Source organism: Schistosoma haematobium, chromosome ZW, assembly GCF_000699445.3.
Source record: "Schistosoma haematobium chromosome ZW, whole genome shotgun sequence".
Lineage (NCBI taxonomy): Eukaryota > Metazoa > Platyhelminthes > Trematoda > Strigeidida > Schistosomatidae > Schistosoma > Schistosoma haematobium.
This window is the reverse complement of record NC_067195.1, coordinates 80,048,920-80,071,750: the sequence shown is the minus strand read 5'-3', so window position 1 is coordinate 80,071,750 and position 22,831 is coordinate 80,048,920. Positions and strand designations below refer to the sequence as shown.

The following is a 22,831-nucleotide window of genomic DNA, read 5'->3' as shown; positions in this document are numbered from 1 at the left end:
AAACCACTTCAATTAATTCACCAAGTTTAACAAGACCTCATGAAAACTATATAACTCAGAGCCCCAAGTGCATAAACCTATATTTAGCAAATGAGCTACATTATTATTACCTTGACCAATCTCTTTTTTATGTTGCGCTATTCGACTTGATATTTAGGAAGATTAATGAAAATTTATAGTTCAAGAGAAAGATTTTGAAAGTGCTCTGTCATCTGAGATGGATGGTTTAATTACTTAGCTCCCTTTTAAGGGATATCTTGATGATATTGTCCTTCTTAGTGCTGATCGACTCCTATCGATCAAGTTTCAATGTGGCCACTAGTCCAAGTGACTGCACTGTGTTAATATATAAGGTGGTGGGTGGATGGATCAATAGTACTGTCTCTGACTGCAGCTGGGTGACACAAGATCAAATCCGCTAGGGAGAATCATGATTTACAGGTACTTCTTGTTGACGAGTACCAAATAGTATGAAACCTAGGTCAAGCGGGATTTCCTACGGACTATCTTTAACCATCGCCTTACAGTGAACGCTTTATGATTAAACTATCAAGATTAGAGAATAAAACGTCTTGTAAAAGACTATGATTTTTTAAAAATCATTTTGCTTTTTGATACAATTAATCATCAGTCACTGAAACTTTGTCGTTTACACTCATTTATATGCTTATGAATTTTAGGATTGAAAATTCTTGAATTAAATTCTGATCGTTGTCAATTAGAATGGACTCCGGTTAATCAGTTAGGCATGGATCCCATTATCTATTTGTTGCATTTACTTCCAGTCACAGCCAATATACAACAATCAACCAATTTAAATCAGGTAATTTTTCATTTGTTTATTTATTTGGATTACATTCTGTACCCTTAGACTATTCTTTCTCGTTTAGTTTAATTAGATTTGGTCCATTTTTCTGTTTCCGTTTTGATGAAATATAAATTTCGTCTGCATATTTCAACGTGTTTCTCCGCTTATCTTTTATATTTTTTAAAAACCAAATGTTTATGACACTGACCTTCTCTCAAGGTTCCTACAAAAATCCAACTCTCTAACTCTTATAATTAATTAGAAAGTGGAACTACTACAGTAACAGAAATCACAAAGTACTTATTTGGTTTGGAGTTTTAATAGTTTCTGTGTAGGTCTTAAAATTAACAAACTGTTCGAATTTCTCCACATATGACTCATAGCTTGTTCTGTCGACCTCGATGTTGATTGACTGTTGTTAACCTGTCATTGTCCACTTCTTTATTTTGATTGTATCTCCCATTGATTTGATTCTTGGCCCAATATTCGTCTGTGTTTTTTCTGATCGGTTGATAGATTAGATCGATTTCAATGTTTGTTGATTGCCGATTGACCTGAATGCCAAACTTCAAAAAATTCTCTCGTGTTTTAAGGATTCCCTCCATCCAAGATCTCAATATTTTCTGAGTCGGATGTATGTCCACATGCATTGTATAAGTAAGGATAGGTCATAGCGTTTGACTGCTAATTGATGTTCATGAGGATGGAGATAAAGGGGGCGTCCACTTTATCCGATGTAGTGTTTTCCGCAGTTAGAACAGTTTATTTTGTAGATGATACTCAGTTTTTCTTCCGTCATTCCGTTCTTCGGTTTGCATACGATTGGTTGAAATGATTTCGCTGGTTTGTGTGCTACACCTATTCCAAACGTCTTCAATAATCTGATTGTAATTTCTGACGTTTTTTTATATATGGTAGGATGATCCGTTTGTTGGTTGATATTTTTTGACGAAGTTGATTTGGTAGCCGTTCTTTTGAAAACTAGCCTTCAGATATTTTTCTTCATTTTTCTGCACTGCAAGTGTGTTGCGGTGTGTTCTCACCCTCTCGAATAAAGTTTGTACGCAGCTGATTATGTTAACTCTTAGGCTGTTGCTACTGTAATTGAGAAGTTGGATCTGTGTGGACTGACTTCTGATATACTTGAGTATCCAGTTTTCTTGTGTTGGTTCTGGTGATTAGTACATTTAAGAGTGATAGTTTGTTTTTTTAACTCCTTTTCCATTGCAAATTTTATGTCATCGAAAATGTTGATCAGATTGTAGGTGTTTTCCAACTCGTTCTTTTTGACGATGACGAACATGTCGTCCACATGACGAATCCAAATTCTTGGCTTGATCGCTAGTAAGATCGAGGCTCCCGGTATCTCCATCACTTCTTCAATAAGTCTTGATATTGATGATCCCATCGGTGTTTCTTTCGTTTGCTCGTAGATTTTATTGTTGAATTGGAATTTTATTGTCAAGCATAAATCGATGAGTTGTAGTAAACTTTGACTTTGAAGCTTCATGTACTTTACGAGGTTTCTGTCGTTGGTGAGAAGCAGGGATAGGGTTTCCTTTGCTAAGCTTATTTCAATTGAGGTGAATAAGACTGTCACATCAAAGAATGCCATCAGTTCATCATTGTTAATTTGAATGTCCTTAATGTAATCCAGGAAGTGTATAGGGGATTTGATGGAGTGATTGAATGTTCCAATATTAATTAAATTCCTCTCGATAAATTGAATGTTAGAGTTCCAAGGAGTGATACAGTTGAATGTAATGGGATATTTGGTTTGTGTACTCTCGGCCTTCTGTAGAATAGGGGGTGTACTGGTTCATTGGATTTCATTCTCCATTGATCTTGCTTTGATATTTATCCTACTTTGACAAGCTTGTTTAAAGTCTTCGAAATTTGGTTCTTTAACCTGTTGACCGGATTTTTGTCTATTGGTTTCTATGCACTTTTATCCTCAAGTAGTTCCTCGGCTTTCCTGATATATTCTTCCTTGTCCATAATCACCGTAGTGCGTCCTTTGCCCGCTGGAACTATGACAATATCTTCTCTAGTTCTCAGTTTCTTTAAAGCTTTTTGTTCTTGTGTAGTCAGTTGGTGTTGTCTTTCTTCTATCGAGTTAGCAGTACTATGATGTGCCTTATTTACTGTTGGTTTATTTCACTTATTCTAGCAGTTTTGACTGATGACTCTAGTGCGGCGAAGAATTTGAGTTTTGAGGTGTCACTTGTACTGTAGTTTAGCCTTTTTCGGAGTAGGTGTTCCTCTATGTCAGAGGTTCCTTTGGCAGGCTGACCACTCAGTGGTTTGTGCTTTTTCCATGAGTGGTTATGAAATCTTGATTTGTTTTCTTTTGAGGGCTTTTCTTCTTTGTTCCCTGTGTTGTCTGATAACTCGATCGCTGTTGTCAAGATTACCAAATATTCTGATGTGAATATCCTCTCTACCCTCTTCCGGTCATCTATGACGTGTTGGTATTTCTGAATCCTGTAGTATGCATCAGTTATCATTAGGCGTACCACTTTTATTCCACTTTTTTCATCTATTCTCCATTCCATTGGGCAGTTGGTTGGAGGTCTGTATCTTACACTTGTTAACAGAACATGCTGATGGAAATACTCGTGGAGTAAATAGAGTTGTTCGCCAATGGAAGCCTGTCTTTTGTCAAACTTCTCCCATATCCAAACAATGCGAAGCGTGTTATGTTCATATGATTTTGAGATGATGGAGATTTGTAACCCAGGTAGATGATTTAGGTGGAAATACAATCAAAATAAAGAAGTGGACAATGACAGGCTAAAGGTCAACAACAATCAATCAAGATCGAGATCAACAGACCAAGCTATGGTTCATATGTGGAGAAATTCGAACAGATCACTTCTACTTGAAGTTTGTGCTGATGATGTTGTTCTGAAGGACAATGAAAGCTAGAGGACCAAACCATCCAGCCACCTAAATCATCCATCTGAGCTACAAATCCTCTCCTTCATCTCAATTTACATGAACTTTATCAATTAGATTCAGGGAATTTTTCAAAGGAGCTTATTAGCTGATGGTAATTTAGAACATTATTTAACTTCTTCGGATTTTTAAGAATATTCATTAACATCCAGTGTAGTGAACGCTACTCACAGGGATATTTGTCAGTAGTGTATAGCAGACGTAGCGTCGAAGTTGCAACAGCTGTCAGGTGGGATGTAAGAGTCAGTGCATCTAAAGCACGACATTGATAGAACACTTGGAGACCATAGGAGAAGACAGTTCAGATGGCAGAACTCACCGAAAGATGGAAATTGATCATTAACTTACGCCTGTTACCCCTCGGGGAAAAGCATAAACCATGCACCAGCATTCTCCATTCAACTCTGTCCTGGGTAATCCTTTCCAGTTGCTATTCATCCTTTTCATTTTTCCTTCCAATTCTCGACGTAATATGCTCTTTGATCTTCCTCTTTTCTGTTTCCCTTCAAAATTCCAGGTGAGCACTTGCTTATTGATGCAGTTTGGTTATTTCCACAATCTATGTCCTATCCACCTCCAACATCTTTTCCTAATTTCCTCTTCAGATAGAAGTGGGTTTATCCTCTCCCACAGTAGGCTGTTGCTCATCGTATCCGGCCAACGGACATTGAGTATCTTAAGTTGACAACTGTTTATAAATACTTGTACCATTTCGATAATTGTTGTAGTGATTCTCCAATTTTCAGCTCCGTATAGTAGAACTGTCTTGACGTTCTCATTAGAGATTCTGATTGTGATAATAGTTGACAGTTGTTTTGAGTTTCATATGTTGTTCAGCTGTAGAAATATGACCCTCGTTCTGCTAATTTTCGCCTTTACCTCTGCTTCAGGTCCTCTTTGTTCATGGATTATGTACGTGAAATTTTTTACATCTTCCGGATTTTCTCCATCAAATGCCACTGAGTTATTGTTCGTCGTGTTGTATTTGAAGATGTTGCTTTTTCCCTTATATATGTTAAAGCCTACTGCTGTAGGGGCTGCTGCTACACTGTTTAGCTGAACTTTGTTACTACCAGCAATAAATTCACATTCTTCCTGCTAAATGTCTCGTTTTACTCTAGTACTGTACTGTATTCATTTTGAATACTTATTTTACATTAGTTAAACCAAGATAATCTTATATTCCACTGTTCAGCTTAAAATCAATAGATAAATTATTGAGAGTTGACACCGTTCTATTGTAACACTTTTAATTATAATTTATAGTCTTTAGGGTATGTACATGTTTTATGTATTTAAACATGTTATTCCAATAGGTTTGTGTCTAGTTGGCATTGTGACCTGTACACTATACTTCATTATTTTTCACTTCTGTAGTGCAATTATTATACAATATAACTGTACAATTTTGTTGATCAACCTAACTGATAAACTTTAAAATGTCGTAAATGTCTAAATGCGATTACTGAAAAATCTTCCGACCCCCTAACACTAAAAAACAATTATGCACTCGATACCGAGCCATACAAACTAATGTTTACATTCTAAATTGACAGATAGAATTCGATCAGCATTAAGAACTGGATAAAAATGACAGTCAGCCCTCAGTGGTTTATTTATATAAATATAACAACATTATGGGATACCAGCTGTGACTCGTATAGCTTAGTAGCAATATCTCAAACTATGAAGCTGAATGACGTGATTTTAGATTCCATGGGAAGCACCAGTTCTGTTAATACTGCAGGTACGCTCTTTCAATAAGTGTCAAATAATAAGAAACTTGGGCCTAAGATTTCCCGCTGACTACATTCAAACGCTTAACATCAAGATTCTATTATTTAGTGAAATTTTATACGAGCATGGTGAACAAGGTTTTGTAACTCGAGAGGACAATTTCAGATGAAATCGTACTCTCTGAATTTAGAGCACTGAACTTCACCGAAATCACCAACCTTAACAGATACTTTGGGAAAATCGAAGAGGTTGGCCTACGCCGTTTACATTGTAAGTTGAGGGGATGTTACTACTCAGCTGTTTAAATTATTACCTAATAATTAATAAACATTTTTGTAGTTTACATCACAGTCTGCTCTTAACTAGACAACCATTGAAAACCAGGCAGCACTGAATAGCATACGACTCCTCATTAGTGCACATCTACAACCATATCATGGGTCAAATTCAATAAATTTGATCTTACTGAGAGCGTTCAACCTCCAGATCATTGACTCAGCATCCAATGGTTAACACAATATCAAGTAATCAAACCAGATGACTTTGAATTACAAAGATTACCAATCAAATTATCTACGTAAAATGAGGAGATCAAAAGAATATCCTAAACAAAATGAAGAAAATTAAAGTGGGAATTATCTAGAACCGAAGGATGCACATAGGTTTCGAAGTATTACAGTAAGTGAAAGATCACATAATGAACTAAGCAATGCATTTTTAAAGTGAATAAAACAACAAATGTAAATAGAACAAGTAAAATATAAAAAAATATCGGTCAAGAAGATGAACAAAATCTGACATTTGTATCCTTCTAAGTGTTGCACAGGTTAGGTAATGAGTGTTTAGCTAATAATTGTTTCTGCAAAATGCAACAGTCTTGCATCCTTTCTTGTATTATCTATTTTTTAAAAACATTGACAATATAATCACGTGATCAAGATATTGACACTTTTGAATTACCAGTTATTTGGTACGTGATCATATTAAGAATTAAAAAAGAGCTGTGTACTATATTCTTTATGAATATTATTGTGTTTCAGATTGTTACTTGTAGCCTCACTGAATTCACTCCCAAATAGTAAATGTTTTTAATTCTATGGACTCTTGCTTCAATGTTTTATTTGAAACTTTAGAGTATATATTTGGTCCTTTAGTTATTAGGGAATGGTGGTAAATCAGTTGATGAGGTTGTAAATCTTCGTTGACTGAGATGGTTGGGCCACGTGTTACGTATGCCTGAACACCGATTATCACGACGCGCAATGCTGACTAGTGTAGGGGATGGTTGGAAGAAAGTTAGGGACGGCCAAACTAAAACGTGGCATCAGTCCACAAAGTCACTAACTTCTAGTCTGAGCCATATTATTAGATGCAGACTACTTGGTTGGTGTCCGCGTGACTATCGTAACCAATGGTTGGAGACTCTTGGTGACATGGCTGAGAATCCATCACAATGGCGTCGGTATATACACTCTCTGTCTTCCCTTATACTATGAGATTAAAATCCCTTCATATCTTTCTTTATAAGAACTAATTCTTTGTTTTTGTACTACATCCTTATATGCAATCTTCCTTTTATTTTATATATTACCACCACTGAATTAACCACTTCTATGAATCCGGTGTTCGTCTTGTTGTGTTAATGAGGTATGGCAACTTGGACCGATGCATATATGTGTCTGGTTCTACGTTGTAGCTGACTGACTGGTCCTTTAGTTGTTATCTATCAAGCAAATTAAAGTTTTAAAAACTATAATAATTTGTAATGCGATTTAAATGTGACAACCTTTAAGTTACCAGATCATTGCTTTCAACTGTGATATAAAAGTCTTCATATATCAGATAATATTTGGCGGTAATCATTTTAAAAATAAAATTATACAGTAGTTTACTCAAATTATCACATTTTACATAAGAACAACAAGAAAAAATTTCTATCGACGAGAAGCGACTGACTAAAAGTAACCAAAGCAATAGTTAGAATGAATGAAATCATGACACAAAAAGTGTGCAGTCCAATCAAACATCAAGATTTATGGCTATATAGAAAATGAATACGATTAGCCGATTGTAAACGATTTTAAGGTATGATAACATCCAATGTCTTAAATTGTCACGCGAATCTTGACCAGTAGGTCAGAAGTTCCTCCAGTTGCTTACGTCCAACTGTCAGTAGCCCTAAGGATTAATCCCATACCTAAGTTCGACCGTGCTTAATTGTTGTGGATGCGGAGGAATAGACCAATAATTATCATGTTAAGTCCAATGGTGTCATTGGACGTTAAATGGACATTTCCTATTGGTCGATATCTGTTCACTTGTTGAATATTGTACAAAATGTTGTTTTCTATTTTATGGTATGATGTGGTATGCTTGATTGGTATATAAACAAAGTATGTTTGAAATATAATGATTCATACCTCCGAGGCTGTGACTTGTGTTCTGGCTCAACTGACTGGGCTAGACAGGGAAGCGGGACCAATCGAGACTCTAGGCCGTCCGTACGTGTTTACGTGTCATTGAATCGATCGATAACTACGCTGCTCTGTAATTTTTCCATTCAAGGACACAACAATTAGCACAGGGTAAAAATCAACCCAACTTAAAGTCATAACATTAATCTTCCCACATACTCTACGAGCCAGTTTTTTCACATCAGTTTGCTTTGTGATTTAAAATGCTCAACACATGTATCAACCACTTCAATCGATAAAAGTTCACTCCCATGGTTAGTTTATGCAACGATCCAGATCAGTCCCGAAATATATGGATAAGGCGACATGTGTTCCATACACTATCGCATTCTTAAATGATAACTTTCAAAGACTGCACGTGCTTATAAACAAATATCAATCAATTCCTCTCGTTAATTTTATTTTTTCCATTGAAATTGCGATGAAAACACATCATTAGTCCCCCAATATAATAAATTGCTGGTATTATAATCTGAAATTTGAAATATTCCCATATTGTAAATTTAGAACAACATATATAAGCGAACAATATTGTTTTCGATTAGATCCTCATCAGACTTTACTCTAATTTACATTAATATGTGTATCTACGAATTCAGCTGCTCCTGTGGAGAAAGCTATATTGGGCGCACTACCAGGCAACTGAACCAACGAGTTAGTGAACACCTCCCTTTGTGGTTAGGAAAGGGTTACGTCAAAACAATACGCAGCTCGGTTCTATCACACTTGATCGATAGCGGTCATATAGTGGACAGAAATAAGTCGTTCAAAGTTATTTATCGTATTCCCACTAGTTTTCCTTATGGTGTTCGATCTCGTCTCCTACACATAGCAGAAGCTATAGGAATCCGAGCCAACAAGCCGAGTCTTTGTGTTCAGAAGAAATTTGTAACACCCTTATCTCTCCCCTGGCCTTAAGTAATAAATGAATTTATTTATTCTTTTTCAAACTTTGTCTTCGTTTATTATTTTTCCTCACCCCCTCCTACCACTTTATTTTCTCTCAACTATACGTTTCATGGTCCAATTATCTGAACATTTCTTATTACGTTATCTTATAATTTTATAATTGTTATCTCAGTTCCTATACTTTTCTAATCATTGACCTATTTCCGATTATGTAAGATTGGTTTGAACCTTTATTATTCTTATTAAAAACTAATGCACCTGTTGTCACACCATCAATTTGTACTTTTCACGTTTCACTTATTATGTAATCTATTCCATTGTTATCATTGACTCATAAACTAGTTTGATTGGTTTAATTCATTTCGTATATGCATATAGGTATTATAATCATCAACTGAATTAAGTATGCCGTTAGGATCTGTTTGTAAGCTGATTCTTGTATCTCAAATGAATTCCACTTTAATCTATTATTAAGTTCGACAAGAATAACTTTCTCTCAGAACAGACACCTCTGTTTATACATCTATTTTGTATGCTACAACAAAACTATCCCGAAACTTTGGAACTAAATGCGTCGAGCCCTTGCAGTTAATTTTTTTAATAAACGGAACACACCCATTATGACATTATATAAGAAAGAAAGATTAGTTCAGCGAAGAGTTCTCTTTTCGGCGAATTCATTTTCAAAGCTGTACAATCGCAAATATATATACTTACTTTTACAGGGTGATAATAATACTGATAATAAACTTCTGTTATACATGGTGACAGTGAGGTTAAATAAACAACGGTATTAGAAAAAAAAATTTTTAAACAAGGAAAGTTTGATAGTTAATGGCTTAAGTATTCATCGGGTAAGGATGGCTCAGCATGATAAAATAACAGAGATGAAATGTAATCGGGATGATCGTGGAAATAAAAACAAACCGGTTGGGGGTAGAAGATTTGAAGGGAAGATGGAAGGTGAAGCAGGTGGCTATAAAGGAACAAGAGTATGAAGAAAGAGAAAAAAATTTAATACATTAAGACCATGGTAAAAGAAGAGGTTGTACCAGTCTCTTTTGTACACATAATTCTGGTTTTTCAAAATGTATGGCTATTGCCTCGGCAATGCAAAGAAGATGCAGTCTAATTGTCTTAGGAAGGCTTCTACTTACCTTGTAGATGACTTTGAACGCAGAGTCTGTCTTGATTGAGTGACCTGTGTTCACAAGGTGTTCGATTATAGAACTTCTTATTGAGCCGTTACCTCCTCTTCTTAGCCACGCCGGACAATGTTCTTGAATTCTTTTGGATAAAGTGCGCATCGAACGACCTATATACCTAGCTCCACAAGAGCAGGTAAATTGGTAGATGCACATTGAGTTGGTCAGATGCGATAATTTATCCTTCAGATTATTGGTGAACAGTGATCGGCTGGAGAATAATATTCGCAATGTTGCTGCGAAGAATGTTCTTTTAAAGAATCCGAAATTCTCCTCTTTAAGATATAAGCGGCTCTATCACCTTTGAAGTCGATGTTCATGTATAAAATTTTCTTTTCTACTGTAGTTGTTTGTGGTTTTGGCATTTTCGGCTTCATGTTCTTATCAATGAATATAGAAGGATATCCGTTTTTGATAAGTATCTCTTTTAAAAGGCTCAATTCTTTCTCTACGACCTCGGGGCTACAGATTCTTCGTATTCTTGTGGCGAGAGTTATTATTAAGTTTCTTTTTCGGCTGATGGGAACCCAACTGTGGAAATTTGATAGTTGGCCATTCCACATGGGTTTCCTGTAGATAGATCTTTTTAAAGTACCATCTTGTTTTCTTGTCATATCTACATCAAGGAAGTGAATATTTTGTTTGCTTTCAACTTCAAGTGTGAATTTTATTGATGGGTGACAATTATTAAATGTCTTTAGGAGATCACTTAAGTTACATTTGTTGTCACAAATGATAAAGATATCATCCACATATCTTTTATACAAGTGGAGGTTTTCTATAATTTTTTTGAGTTGGTTGTTTTCTAAACTGGCCATGAAGCAATCTGTCAGTAATGGACCAAGTGGGGATCCCATTGCTATACCATCCTTCTGTCTATGAATTACATCGTTGAATGTGAACTGTACATTGCAAGTACAACGTAGTAATAATTCCTTCAAATAAACCTCAGGTATCCCAATGTTTATCTCAGTATTGTTTATGTACTTACAGATAAAATTAATGGTCTCTGTGAGTGGAACATTAGTGAATAATGATTCCACGTCCAGAGATAGCATAATTTTGTCACTTACATTCACTTCTTTTATGTGCTCGATAAATTCAAAAGTATCACGTACGGAATGTTTACAAATGAGTTTTCTAACGGGTTCTAAGAGATTCGCCAACCACTTTGCTATAGGGTGGTAAGGGGATCCAGACATATCGAGAATCGGTCTAAGAGGTAGGCCAGGTTTGTGTATTTTTGGCAGACAGTATAATCGCGGTATTATTGATGCTGTTGGTTTTATGTGCTCAAAGACCTGTTCGTTGATTAACTGCTCATTTTTCATTCGCTTAAGGACATCAGTTAGTTGCTTTTCTATAATTTCAGTCTTGTTTTTCTCATTGATGGGTTTTGAGAATTTGGTGTCATCATATAGCAACGTTGTCATTTTTTCAACATCACTCTTGCGATCTAACAGCACTAAACCAGCACCTTTATCTGGACGTGTTATGATCAAGTCTTTATTATTCCTAGTAGTTTTATCTGATTTCTATGTTCTTTTGTTAGTAGACTTTTGCCTGTTACTTTTGTGCTAATATATTGGTTGCAGCTGTCAAGAAGAGTAGATTTGAAACGTTGGAATTCTTGATCAGAGATTGGATAAAACCATTTGTTTGTTTGGTGAAGTTTTCGAATTGAACATGTGTGTTGATTTTGTTAACTTTTTCATTTATGTCGCAGAATTTTATCCCCAAAGATAAGGCTTCTAATTGTACATTTGTCAACGATATTGAAGAATGATTAAACACATATCTATCAGGGTTGTTAGAAAAGTTGTGCTGTGTTTCTGTAGTTTTTAAACTTTTAGTGAGGTCTGATATTAAGTTTTTTATGCGTTTGTTGATAACTGTGGCGAATCTCTTAGAACCCGTTAGAAAACTCATTTGTAAACATTCCGTACGTGATACTTTTGAATTTATCGAGCACATAAAAGAAGTGAATGTAAGTGACAAAATTATGCTATCTCTGGACGTGGAATCATTATTCACTAATGTTCCACTCACATTGACCATTAATTTTATCTGTAAGTACATAAACAATACTGAGATAAACATTGGGATACCTGAGGTTTATTTGAAGGAATTATTACTACGTTGTACTTGCAATGTACAGTTCACATTCAACGATGTAATTCATAGACAGAAGGATGGTATAGCAATGGGATCCCCACTTGGTCCATTACTGACAGATTGCTTCATGGCCAGTTTAGAAAACAACCAACTCAAAAAAATTATAGAAAACCTCCACTTGTATAAAAGATATGTGGATGATATCTTTATCATTTGTGACAACAAATGTAACTTAAGTGATCTCCTAAAGACATTTAATAATTGTCACCCATCAATAAAATTCACACTTGAAGTTGAAAGCAAACAAAATATTCACTTCCTTGATGTAGATATGACAAGAAAACAAGATGGTACTTTAAAAAGATCTATCTACAGGAAACCCATGTGGAATGGCCAACTATCAAATTTCCACAGTTGGGTTCCCATCAGCCGAAAAAGAAACTTAATAATAACTCTCGCCACAAGAATACGAAGAATCTGTAGCCCCGAGGTCGTAGAGAAAGAATTGAGCCTTTTAAAAGAGATACTTATCAAAAACGGATATCCTTCTATATTCATTGATAAGAACATGAAGCCGAAAATGCCAAAACCACAAACAACTACAGTAGAAAAGAAAATTTTATACATGAACATCGACTTCAAAGGTGATAGAGCCGCTTATATCTTAAAGAGGAGAATTTCGGATTCTTTAAAAAGAACATTCTTCGCAGCAACATTGCGAATATTATTCTCCAGCCGATCACTGTTCACCAATAATCTGAAGGATAAATTATCGCATCTGACCAACTCAATGTGCATCTACCAATTTACCTGCTCTTGTGGAGCTAGGTATATAGGTCGTTCGATGCGCACTTTATCCAAAAGAATTCAAGAACATTGTCCGGCGTGGCTAAGAAGAGGAGGCAACGGCTCAATAAGAAGTTCTATAATCGAACACCTTGTGAACACAGGTCACTCAATCAAGACAGACTCTGCGTTCAAAGTCATCTACAAGGTAAGTAGAAGCCTTCCTAAGACAATTAGACTGCATCTTCTTTGCATTGCCGAGGCAATAGCCATACATTTTGAAAAACCAGAATTATGTGTACAAAAGAGACTGGTACAACCTCTTCTTTTACCATGGTCTTAATGTATTAAATTTTTTTCTCTTTCTTCATACTCTTGTTCCTTTATAGCCACCTGCTTCACCTTCCATCTTCCCTTCAAATCTTCTACCCCCAACCGGTTTGTTTTTATTTCCACGATCATCCCGATTACATTTCATCTCTGTTATTTTATCATGCTGAGCCATCCTTACCCGATGAATACTTAAGCCATTAACTATCAAACTTTCCTTGTTTAAAAATTTTTTTTTCTAATACCGTTGTTTATTTAACCTCACTGTCACCATGTATAACAGAAGTTTATTATCAGTATTATTATCACCCTGTAAAAGTAAGTATATATATTTGCGATTGTACAGCTTTGAAAATGAATTCGCCGAAAAGAGAACTCTTCGCTGAACTAATCTTTCTTTCTTAGTTAATTTTTTTGTCAATACTTTAAGTCTATATTTTTTAACTACAGCGTGATTTTTAAGTATTTCAGGTTTTCATTTTGATCTCTGTCGAGATCATGAGTAGTAGAGTCCCAAACCAAAAGTTCATTAGCAACTGTCAGTTAATTTATAATGAGAAATATTATCAGAAGGGGTTTGTGGAGATTTTTAGAAATTTTCACAGATTGAAATCATGAGTCAGTTGAAGCTATACCACCATTGAAAACCTGGAAGCACTGGACGGCCGTTTCGTCCTAGTATGGGACTTCTCAGCAGTGCGTATCCACGATCCCGCACCACGCGGGGCTCGAACCCAGGACCTACTGGCTTCGTGCGCGAGCACTTAATCATCTGCTCACTAGTGACTGACTTCAAGAGATACTCCTGGAGTTCTAGTGGGAAGCCGTTACCAGTGGAGTACAACCAGGTCTGTTGTGAGATATCAGCTCACTGAAGACAATGGTATATGGTGGCGCAACTTCGTGGATTGGTTGAAGTTAGACATTAACACCGTTGGATGCCGGCTCAGTGGTCTAATGGTTAAGTGCTCGCGCGCGAAGACAGCAGGTCCTGGGTTCGAGCCCCGCGTTGTGCGGGATCGTGGATGCGCACTGCTGAGGAGTCCCATACTAGGACGAAACGACCGTCCAGTGCTCCCAGGTTTTCAATGGTGGTCTAGCTTCAACTAACTCATGATTTCAATCTGTGAAAATGAGAAATATTGTAAAAAGTCCAACCAATCATTGCAATCTATCAAGTGGAAAAATTAAGACTCTCGGGTATAAGATGACATAACTCAGTGATCGTTTTACATTCAATCATTACTTCCTCGAATTAAAAGTTTATTAATTGTACATTAACCTTTTTTTATCAATCACCAGTTTATCAACTTGTTGCTCTCATCTCATCGTGTTAGTGTGGTGTGATAACTTGGGGCAATGTATATTTTTCATAATGGTCAGCTGAAAATAATTTTATATTCAAATAAAAGATTATCATATATTACTAGTACGTGATCGTAGGTGCCTTCGAATATGTTTGAACCACAAAGTGACCATTGCCCAGGTTAGACAACTAATATTAGGTAAAGATAGTAAATCGGTTGATAAGACTGTGAACCCATAGCTACAAACTGCCTACTTGAACGACGTTGGATGGACTAGGAACACTTTGGAAGAAGGCTAGAGGTGGCCAAACTAAAATGTATCATCAGTCTGTGAAATGACTGACTGTTGGTCTGAGCCATGTTCATAGGTGCAGACTACCTAGTTGGACTCTGTAAAATTATCGTGATAATTTGATGTTTGACAACGTCTGAGAATCTTTCACAGTGCTACGGACCCATTCACTCTTTGTCTTGCATTAGCTCCTAATTTTTAAAAAATTATTTTATACCTTTTATTCTGTGAATTCATTCTTTTTTCTTGAATCCCATTCTCGATGCCTAGTATTTTTACTATCTCTGATATTATTACTACTTTGGTATTCATTTTGATCATTTCGTCATCCTGTGTTGATGTTGTGCTGAGGATGCTGAATCCTCAAATACTACATTTAAGGAGAAATCAGTTTTAAAACTTACATGTGGATTGAAGCGAACTTTATTCATCATTGATTTTCAATGTGTTAGCGTTTTTATTAATATGTTCAGTATGAAGTTAGTTAACTGATTTCATGACAGTTTCACTGTATTCATAAATCCACTGTGATTTTTTTTCAAAAGTGACAGTTACTCGGTCTGATAAATTTTAGAATTGATATTCATTGAATAATCAATATGTAATTAGATTAACTTGAGTGTACTTTAATTCTTCTGAGATCTCGCTCAATGCATCTTTCTTAAAAAGCTTCGTTTCTGGCTCATCCATGAATACTCGTTTAAGTGCTGTGCATTAGTTTTTCAGTTTTTGCAGTCCCCATAGGTCCCATTTCATATTAAAAGAATTTTCCAATCGTTCGTAATTGGAAATTTAAGGACTCAAGTCCAATTCACAACCTTTTATTTTGACAACTTGAACCGATGCATATATGTGCTAAGTTCTATGATGCTTATTACTGACTTATCCAATGAATTATAAAAATGATTGATTCATGCCGATATCGTTGTTAAAATATCTATGTCACTTCGTTATCAGTGTTATTTTCTATTTTCACTGAGGTTTTTTTAAAATTCAACAGGTGTACAGAGGAAATCAAACAGCATGTCGTATAACAGGTCTAAATCCAGGCTCTGAATATGTCTGTCGAGTATGCGCTGTTCGATTGTGTCAGCCAACTGCCAAATTACCTGTTATTAATAATAGTACTACTACATTTGAACAAGAGCAATCTAAGGTAAATGCAAAAGATTAGGTTTCATTCTTTCTAATTATTATTATCATCTATTCCACACTTTTGTCTAATTTCTTCTGGTACATTCACTTGTTTGTTTAAACCAGGTTTGAAACCTTCAGGGCGGTTTTTGTTGCAATTTAAAAAATTGTAGAAAATCAACAGTTTTCAGATAATCAGAGGGCAGTTTGTAATGTTCACTATATGAAGCTAGGTAAATAGTTTCTTCACTCCCAAATTATTCATTCTGCTTTCAATTGTTTCAATGCACAATCGATTTAAATATCAACCCGAATGAACAGTCGTAAAATGTATTTCAGTTCTCATTGCCTCAATACATATATCTATAATTATTAGTTTAATGTTTAAGTGATTATTACAACTACATTGATTGTTTACTGAATAACAAGAAAACTAATATGCGACACTTGTCTAGTCCTGTAGTTCTTATAGATTTCTATAATTTAGGTTTGAATGTTGTTACTGGTCTAGATAGCTTGAGTTCACATACATTATGTTTGAATAGTAGAGTTGGAGGCAATCAACAAGAAACCTTAGACATAGTTTTCGAAAAATCATTATTTTTCACTTATCTTTCATGTATTTAAACCTACACTAAAAACTAATACTCCGAATGTTATCTTTCATGTTTGTGTATCTCCTCCTGTTGAAATAAAACACTACAAATTGTCACTGGCATAGAGAGTTTGGATATATTTAAAACCACCACAAAATAGTGTATCTATCCAAATTACAATTTACGTCACAGACTTATCTTAGTAAGACAACTGTTTAAAGCCAGAAAGCACTAGACAAAATTTTCCTAGTTGGCTTGCCATTTTTTTAGGTGGTCGGAGTTAGTCAACAGGAAACTCTGTACTTAGAATCTGTACTAATTGCTACTCATCAGTAAGGTTTCATTGTGATCCTGAGAGGACTGGTGCTCTCCGTATGGTTCGTACGGGTGTGCCTTCTTAACAAGTCCCAACTGACACGAACCCAAAGTTCAGGTCGTCTTGTGAACTACTCCCAATCACCTAACATCGAAACGGTAGTGCATCCAGTAAATGGATATCTTCTAACAAAAATACAGTTGATTACTGTGTAGGTGAATGATAAAATACGAGACGAAAAACACTTTGGTAACATATATTAACCTAATTAGTGGATAATGAATGTCCTAGGGTTTTTGAAGCGATTAGTACAAACTTTGAGTGACAGGTGTATATGCACTGATAGTCATCAGTTTTATGAGTCCAGTTTAATGATGAGCCATTATTAGCATTCACTAACTAATATCTCAATATAGTCGATGATAATGATCACGTAAATCTTTTCGAGAAGTGCATGGTGAAAGTAATCAATCAGTTTTGTTCAGTATACCTAAAAGAAAAACCTCGAATACGTCGTATCAAGCAATTGAATTTTCGTCTGTTTTGTAGGAAACTTCATTTCTCATCGTCACATATCAAACAACTATAAACTTTTATTAAAATATGACTGTTCCGTAGTATTAATGATATTTATTTATTTTTATATCACAAAATTATGATGTATAGGACGATCCTAAAATAGATTCTTCTCAATATCAAATCACTGAATTGCCTGGACCATTTTCTTCTGGTCTTCTATTTACAACTCCACGTCTTACTAAAGATAACCAATTTGATTCCACATCATCGTCAGTATCATCATCACCATCAGTAACAGTATCAGCAAGTTGTCACCTATTTAAACAAAAAGATTCTCTTTCGTATAAGCGATCAAATGGTTTGCTAAAAACGTTATCCTCTCCATATTATATTATTCGAAATATGATCTCACGTAATAGTAGTAATATTAGATCGACAAGTGTCCACCCAATATATGACTCATCTAATTGGACTACACTGCCAAAACAAGATCATATTCATTCAAATCAAGTGATTGCTACAGGTACTTTACCCAACTCCCTGTTGCATAATAATAATGTATCAGATAAACGCCGTAGTATTCTACTCCATACAATGTCTTCAACAACATCATTATCAGCACAGTCAACAACAAACTCCACATCATCATCATCACCAAGAAATCAATCAAAACAACAATTATCATCACATCACAATTCGAAAAGATCTCATTCTCATTGGTTTCGTTTTACTGATACACAATTAGCTTGTTTATTACTAATTCTATTCAGTTTAGCAACATTATTAGTTGCAATGAGTTTACAATATGTCTTGAATGTACATTTGAAATTATCCAATCCTACAACAACAAGCAGCAGCAGTAGTAGTGATAGCTTTTCATCGATGGATTTATCACCATCATCATCTGAATCATATGGGATGAAATTAAAACTCAATCATGATAAGATGCATAACGATGGCAGTTCAGTGTTTACTACTACGACTACTACGTCAAAAAGAACAAATCAGAATGTTCATTCATAAGTAATTTTGATCTTATATCTGTTGTTCACTATTCATATATATAGTCATTAGTGTGGAATCTCTCCTGACTATATAGTTAAATATTTGTAAGGTTGTTGTTGTGTGTATATATGTAGTGACGGTGGTGTATATGCTTTCTTCTTGATGTAAAAATCACAAACCTATTCACTATATTGTTGAAATTCAAGTATATACATAAATGTACATATATACTTTTGTCTAAATCTTATCGTCATTTCTTGTTAATAATGGATTTATTAACCTACCTCTTCTTTTTGTCTGACTTGTTAACTTGCCAATTTTATTCATGTGCATTAAAAGTTTAATTATGAAATAATGACAATGGTTATGATGGCGGTGGTAATTATAACAAATAATGACATCATTAATGTTTGTCTATTTGTTTATTTGTTATTGTCATCGATACTATATTCATAAAGATTACGTAACCATAATACTTTCATACATCCTGACTAGTTATATTACTACAACAATATAAGCAACATATGTGTATATCAAACAACTGTGTATATCAATTATTATTCTCAATCGTTGTGTCTTAGAAGCTACGGAAAAAATGTCGGATGATAGTAGACTATACATATGGAGCTTTTCATGTATTTATCTGTGCATGTAAGATTATCGTATCTGCATTTAACAGTGACCAAGTTTTATTTTCCTCTTGCATACATACAGATTGATTGGAAATGACGTACACAATAATGATATACATTCTTACACAGTCATGTACACATCATATATACATAATAATACGTATATATATATATATAAAGAGAGAGAGAGATTAGTATGTTCAGACACGTACACTTTTCCGGTTCTTTCTTTTGTCCATAATGTTGTTTTGTTGTTTGCTTCAAATTCAATTGATATCGGTGATCATAAGTATTTAAAACACATGTACATTTATGTATTCATTCATACATACTTACTCTTTGTTTCTTTTCCTATAGAAATATACATTACCTGTTCAACATATATATATATACCTAATGTCTTTCTTATTTTATAATTGTATGACCCAGTTTTGTTGTCACTGTTGTTTGTTATGATCTTGTTGCCTTTTTGTTTTGTCTCTTATTTAGTCCTGTGTTCATGTTTGTTGATCAATTTTGTTCCGAAAATGAAACTTTACACACACACACACAAAAAAAGATATGACATCCCAGCATATTAACCATAATAATAATAATAACATTATTATTACTATTATTATTATTATTATTATTATTATTATTATTATAGATGTTTGCAATTGTAATTCCAATATATTAATGTTTATTCACATGACCATTTATTATAAAATTTCACTAACATCATGATAGAAATGAAATGATGAATATTTTTGTGTTCTCTAAATATGTGTATCATAATGTTTATTTTCTTTTTCATTAAATATTTAATGTTCTAATTTTCTCATAGTATGTTACTTCTATTCAATAAGTAGTCTATTCTTCTCTTTTGTAATGAATAATTTGAACAACTATGACTGACTTGAATAAATAATCTCAATATACATCTTATTGAATATGCCTACAAACAGAATTTCATTTTTGTGATCTTATTTAATATAATATAAATCTTGTAATATTTGGTACTTGAATTATTATTGAAATGGATGAACACACTAGTAATATTGCACTTTTCTTATCACTTTTTTGTCCATTGTAATTAACTTGCTGAACAAATTTTATGAATATCGTGTACTTCTTGATCACCTCTTATCTGGAAGTTTCCTCAATTTTCAATGATTCTTTTCGATTTTTTTTCTTGGTCAACTAACGAATATCAGTTGGATATATTGTTCTTCAATGTGTCCTCTCCTTAGTTTATTCATCTTCGTAACCTTGTACGTTGTGTTTGTCTATCTATCTATCTGTCATGTTTTGTCTTTCCAATGAAAATTCACCATTCTGCTTCTGTACGCGTGTCTGTCTATCTATTGATCAGCAAAGTAATTTATTATTATTATTATTATTCGATTCTCCATTCAGGTTTGATGGACGTGATGATTTAAAAAGTGTTATTCTTCTTGATTTTTTTTTGTCTTTTATATGGATGGTTACATTCATCCATAAATTCGATAATTTTGTGTAAATCTAATGTAATTTTTCCTGTTGTGTGTGTGTGTGTGTACGTACGTATTCGAATTTTGTTTGTTGTCATGGTTTCAGTTTAATTATACCAGGGTTTAAGGTCAACTTTGTCGTGTAATTTTTTTTGTTTTTTCAACCTCATGCATATAACATTTTATTCATTCATAAGCTTATTTTATATTTATCTACTTATTTATTTAACTTATCTCAATTAATTTGTTTTTGATTTATTCTTGTTTTTGGTATATATATGTTTTTCTGCTTCTGATTTGAACATTGCAAGAAAATATATAATTTATTATTCTGAATGGAAACATGATTTGATCTTGATTTTGTTGGGATCACGAAGTTAAACAACTATTGAAAACCTGAAAACACTAGAAGACTGTTTTGTCTTAATATGGGACTCCTCAGTAATGCGTATTCGTCAACCTGAAATCGGTAATCGAACCGAAGACATTCAGTCTAGCAAATGAATACCAAACTTCTAGATCACTGAGCCTTGGTCCAATGGTGTACATCTCTAACAATCAATATGATGAACTGATTGAATAACTTCAGTTTTTCCCTCCCATTAGTATCATTTCATAAATTCAGTGCTTTGGTGAATGTGTTTACCAAAAGATTCGATGCCGTTCACTCTCGTAAAACCTCTATGATATAACTATTGTTGGTGACTACTGATACTCGATATCAGGTGACTATATACGACTTGATAAGTACCTGAATCTACGATCAGTATGATTAATGTGACTTAACTATTGGATAATTAAATTCAGTATTAGACTAGGCACTCAATGGGTGCACTAGATCACTACATGTATCACGTGTACACAGATGTACAAATTTCGATCAACGATCAATAATTAGATTAGACTAGATAATGGTTTACAAGCACAAATGGCAAGCAGTCAACATAGCAAAATCTGAGTAGCTATCGCTAGTGGAGAGAATTTGCAATATTATATAGTTTCATGTACTTAGTATATCCAATTGTGTCTACCTTCTCTTAATAATCAATCATGACTTGGTCTCACTTGATACATTACTTTAGAAGGAAACTGGCATAGCATTCGAACTTGTAGGCTTGGAACACTGGTATTAAGAATAGGCGATATTACGTACGCTACTAGTATTCAACCATAGGTGTCTTTAGAGCGTTAGTCGTGTATTCTAGGACCAGTCGATTAGGCAGCTCTGAGGTTAGGTATAGGGTACTAGGTAAATATGGCAAATGAAAATGGACTTAAATTCAATGAATTAATATCACATTGAATTAATTAAAACAGTGAAAGTACTTTGAACTTTATCTGCATGTAAATCACCTTAAATCGATATGTTCAAATTTCAAGGTTTGTATTTAGGAATTTCATATGTTCAAATAATCATGTATATTAATTGAGTGGTCATATCTGATTATTTGACTAGTCTTACTGGAGATTAGGTCAATTCTCTTTTTCAGAAAATTTTAGAAAAAGAAAGGTAATTTCAAATGAGCAATTGATGTGAAAAAAACACAGAATTCAATTCATGTAAATCACGGTCAAACTTTATCTAAATGATTTACATACATAATTGCATATATCATAATGGAACATATAAATGACCATAGTAAAAATAAAGATAACTATCAATAAATAGCATAAGAATAATAGTTTTTATCATACGATGCAATTACTACGGAACGAATTGCTAAAATGCACATATACAATGTCATTGTGAATAGAAATACTAGTTACTAGGGAAAAGGCTTGTTGACAGAAAATCACTTGGATTCTGAAATACATAATGTAACATTTTCGGAAAGTTTGTTTCCTTATATACCAACTATTTAATTAATTCGTGATTTGTTTGAACAGAAAGTAATTTTAACAGTTGAGATCATGAGTCAATTGAAGCTAGACCACCATGGAAAACCTGGAAGCAATGGACAACTGTTTTGTCCTATTGTGGGACTCCTCAGCAATGAGCATCCACGATCCCGCCTCAGGAGATTCCAACGCAGGACCTATCAGTCTCGCGCGCGAACGCTTAACCTCTAGACCGACCGGCATCCAATGGTGTTAATGTCTAACGTCAACTAATCCATGAAATTGAGCAACACATCCACCATTTTCTTCAGTGAGTTACTATCTCACAACAGACCCGGTTGAACTGCACTGGTCACTACTTCTCAACAGAACTCCAGAAAATACCTCTGAAAGCCAT

At 34.4% G+C, this 22,831-nt stretch overlaps 1 protein-coding gene across 1 annotated transcript in view; it reads left to right on the top strand.

The window, feature by feature from the left end:
* The window catches only part of FNDC3B (Fibronectin type III domain-containing protein 3B), a 134,537-nt gene extending 113,598 nt beyond the window's left edge, over positions 1–20,939 (top strand). The window contains exons 19-21 of the mRNA XM_051218880.1: positions 681–823; positions 15,922–16,077; positions 17,634–20,939. Of these exons, the coding sequence (XP_051072606.1) occupies positions 681–823; positions 15,922–16,077; positions 17,634–18,509 (1,175 nt within the window). The 3' untranslated portion in view covers positions 18,510–20,939. The remainder of the gene's footprint in view (positions 1–680; positions 824–15,921; positions 16,078–17,633) is intronic.
* Positions 20,940–22,831: the final 1,892 nt, after the last annotated feature.